General features: G+C 31.0%; 1 protein-coding gene across 1 annotated transcript in view; it reads left to right on the plus strand.

Moving 5' to 3' along the window:
• Positions 1 to 4,143, plus strand: part of LOC107740771 (adenylate cyclase type 4-like) — a 20,260-nt gene that overhangs the window by 11,519 nt on the left and 4,598 nt on the right. Inside the window, exons 16-19 of the mRNA XM_016553276.1 lie at positions 404 to 541; positions 2,386 to 2,466; positions 2,605 to 2,783; positions 4,016 to 4,100. Coding sequence (XP_016408762.1) covers positions 404 to 541; positions 2,386 to 2,466; positions 2,605 to 2,783; positions 4,016 to 4,100 — 483 coding nt within the window. The remainder of the gene's footprint in view (positions 1 to 403; positions 542 to 2,385; positions 2,467 to 2,604; positions 2,784 to 4,015; positions 4,101 to 4,143) is intronic.

Genomic DNA, 4,143 nt, shown 5'->3' on the forward strand with positions numbered 1-4,143 from the left:
ATATATATATATATATATACATACATATATATTATACACACACACGCACAAAGAAAAACAAATAGATAGAATAGAAAAAATAGAAAGCTAGTGTTTGTTTGTTTTTTGTTGTTTTTTTTAAATAAAAAAATTAAAAAAGAAGATAAATATAGATAAAGTAGAATTAAAATAGAATAGAAAGTGCTAGAGTTAGAGGGTCAAATAAAGGTAAATGTGTTGTGTTTGTGTGTGCATTATAAGAAAATTCTTATAATTAGTGGTTGACCATTGTGGCTTTTTAAATGGTCAGTGCTTAGTATTACATATAATCTGTTATCTGTTAATAAAGAAGAAGTAGAGGATGTTTTATAATGATTCTATTTTGTATCTTGTGTTAATGTTGTGATATGTGTTTGTGTGTCAGCGCTGGCACTCTAAGTTCCCCCGCAGCATCCGCTGGGTCTCGATGCTGTTTGACGGTGTGGCCACTAGGGCGGCGCTGCGCTTGCTGCTGGCGTTTCTCTGTCTGCTCATCATGCTGCTCATGGCAGTGCTGAACATAGTGAGTCAACAGCTACATACTCAGACACACCTGCACAAACATCAGCTCATGACCGACAGGACTGTTTAAGAGTCAAAGCAGCCAAAAACGTCTTTACACCGCAAAAGCAGATTTTACACCACAGAAAGATGTCTGTAATGCTGCGTGTTCTTTCAAACCAGTGGACAGAATACAGCCAAAATACACATTTAAGTGTTCATTACAATGCTCTTTAACTATTGTGATACATATCTCTATACATATAAGAAGGTTTCCTCAAAATGAGGTTGTTTCTCCACTTCAGCAGCACTTAAAGACACCAAAATTTACAGTTTCATTCCTCTCTATATTTTGAAGGTTTTTACTGAAGGGTTTGTTAATATATCATTCACATGAGTTTTATTATTACATTTTATCTATTTGCGTCTGTAGATTTTAAATACAATATATGTTTTTATTGGCAGTTTTCTCTAAATGAGTTTGTTTCTCCACTTCAGCAGCACTTACAGACACCAAAACTTACAGTTTTATTCCTCTCTATATTCTGAAGGTTTTTACTGAGGGGTTTGTTGATATATCATGCACCTGTTTTTTATTGCACTTCATCTATTTGCGTCTGTAGATTTTAAATACAATATATGTTTTATTGGCAGTTTTCTCTAAATGAGTTTGTTTCTCCACTTCAGCAGCACTTACAGACACCAAAACTTACAGTTTTATTCCTCTCTATATTCTGAAGGTTTTTACTGAGGGGTTTGTTGATATATCATGCACCTGTTTTTTATTGCACTTCATCTATTTGCGTCTGTAGATTTTAAATACAATATATGTTTTATTGGCAGTTTTCTCTAAATGAGTTTGTTTCTCCACTTCAGCAGCACTTACAGACACCAAAACTTACAGTTTTATTCCTCTCTATATTCTGAAGGTTTTTACTGAGGGGTTTGTTGATATATCATGCACCTGTTTTTTATTGCACTTCATCTATTTGCATCTGTAGATTTCAATTATAATACATATCTCTAAAGGCGGTTTTCCTAAAGTGAGTTATATTTCTTCTTCAGCTGCACTTACAGACACCAAAATTTAGAGTTTTATTCCTCTCTATATTCTGAAGGTTTTTACTGAGGGGTTTGTTGATATGTCTTTCACCTGAACTTATACAACATTTTATTTCTAAAACATGGCGAAAATGTATGTTTTTTGGCTATTGACAATATTTTCTGGTTTATGGAGTGGTAGAAAGAGAAATCCTAAATCCTCACGGGAAAAACCCTTAACTCTAATATGTCAACAAAATAAAACAAGAATTTTGAACCTGACTTTATCCAGTTCTTTTGCACATTTGAACATAACATTTAAAAAAAAAACTTGTAATTACAAAAAAAAACATTTGCAATTCTTAATGCAATCAATCAACTGGGAAAGTATTGTCATTATTTTTGAGTAAAATATTATTCAAATTTGACAATATTCACCTGGGGTCTCTTGCCTTAAAAGTTGATTGATGTTTGTTCAGTATTTCCTGAGTACATTCGGTGAATAGTTAATGTTTCACTAACTAACACTGTGATTTTAATCCTGTTTTAATCAAACAAAAACTACAGCACAAAAGTGTTACTATTACCTACTGCTTTTTATTAGCTTGAACATACTTGTTGTCATATACACATTTTATCAAAATGCATTTAATTTGTTTTAGCCTTTACTGAAGAACTACATTTCTTGTTGTTCTATCGATCCTCCGTCCCATAAAGATCAAATTTATTGTTTTAAAGGAAAGTACATTTCTAAATGTCTGTCTGTACAAGATGTCTATATGTTTGTTTGTAGAAAGTCTGAAACTTCATCTGTTTGTTTTGTAGGTTTTTATCCCAGGTGATAACTGTTTAAGTGTTTCCCACAATGCAACAGTACTGAACACTCTCAATCTCTACACTGTCCCGGTGAGCTTTTAGCTTATATTATAAATGATCAATAGAGGTGATAATTTACATTAGTATTGGTGTCATATTGATCATATGTTAATATGATGTTATTGTGTGTGTTTGTGTGTGTGTGTGTGTGTGTGTGTGTGTGTGCAGTATTATCTGTACTGCTGTCTGCTGGCGATGTTGGGCGTGATTGTGTTTGTGCGTGTAAGCGTGTCTGTTAAAGTCTTCCTCCTGACCCTCGCTGTGGTGGTTTATCTCGCGCTTTTCCTGCACGTTTACGCGCCGCGCTCCGACTGCTACATCAAACAGCTCTACAGCGACAACAGCACGTAAGAGCCAAACACACACACCTGATTCTGCAGGACTACTGCCAGCATTTTGTTATACAGTACATATATATTGCATTTTATATAAATGCGATATATGAGATCTAGTGACTGAAAAGAGTGTAAAAAATATCTTTGCTTTGAAACCTACTTAAGCTGTAATAGTGTCTCAAGTGATATTTAGCAAAGTAATCAATTTGAAAATGTTTATTATTGTTATTTTTTATAACACAATAACGATACAAAATAACATTATTATTATTATTAATTTTAACTTACAACAACTATAATAATAACAATCATTATTATTGGATTATTAACAAACTCATAACATAATTATCATTATTTTACATAATTCTAATATATAATTTTAATTGTTTATAATAATAATTATTATTATTATGTATACAATAAAAATTGTTATTGTTATTATTATTATTATTATTGGATTATTAATTAGAACAACAATAATATTAACAGTTATTATAATTTTTACTATAAAAATGAAGACTACATAATTACTATTTTAATACTACAATTGTACTGTAAAAATTAATTAATTTAAAAATAATAAATAATTATTTTATTAAATTTATTAAAAATGATAATAACGATTTATATTTTAATTTTAATTCATTGTGCCGACCTAATTTATATAATGAATCACAATCAGTTGCATTAATTGAGCACAAATGCCGTTTCATTTGCATGAATATTTAGAATAAGCACAGTTAATTGTAAGTTTAGTTTAGAATGTGTTGAAACTTCTCTCTGAATATATATTAAATTCATATTACATTCAATTTTAAAGCCATCATGAAGTGGCACATGCTGCCCATTTTACTTCAATAATGTGACTTATTTCATATAGTTAATGAGAATTGAATGTAGGTGGGACTTAATTCATGGAAGGAATAAAGCTTCTTTTTATTACAGGTGGTTGAAAAATAAGAAGAATTAGTGATCTCAGACTTTTAATGAAAGATTATGAAGAAAAACATTTTTTCTTTATTATAATGTCACTGATTAATCGTCCATAATAAGAGCAGGACCATGAATTAAGAAGGTATATTGAGTCAATATTAAATTTTGTGACTTTTGTGGTTCAGATGCAGTTTCTATGTTTCTTTGCGTTTTAACTCAAACATGTGTCTAGAAACCACGTGATTGTTGTTAAAGTCAATAAATTGAGTGTAATTAATATTTATTGTGATATCTCACTGTGTGTGTTTTAGGCCAGGAGTTCTTAAGGAGCCCAAGATCATGTCCGGCATTTGGCTGGTCATTTTTTACTTGATTTCCCTTATTCTCGTGCGACAGGTAAGGCAATGATTTATAAGTGATTAATAATATATTAACTAGT

The sequence above is a fragment of the Sinocyclocheilus rhinocerous genome, unplaced genomic scaffold (genome assembly GCF_001515625.1).
Source record: "Sinocyclocheilus rhinocerous isolate Xijiao unplaced genomic scaffold, SAMN03320098_v1.1 scaffold1456, whole genome shotgun sequence".
NCBI classification, from domain to species: domain Eukaryota; kingdom Metazoa; phylum Chordata; class Actinopteri; order Cypriniformes; family Cyprinidae; genus Sinocyclocheilus; species Sinocyclocheilus rhinocerous.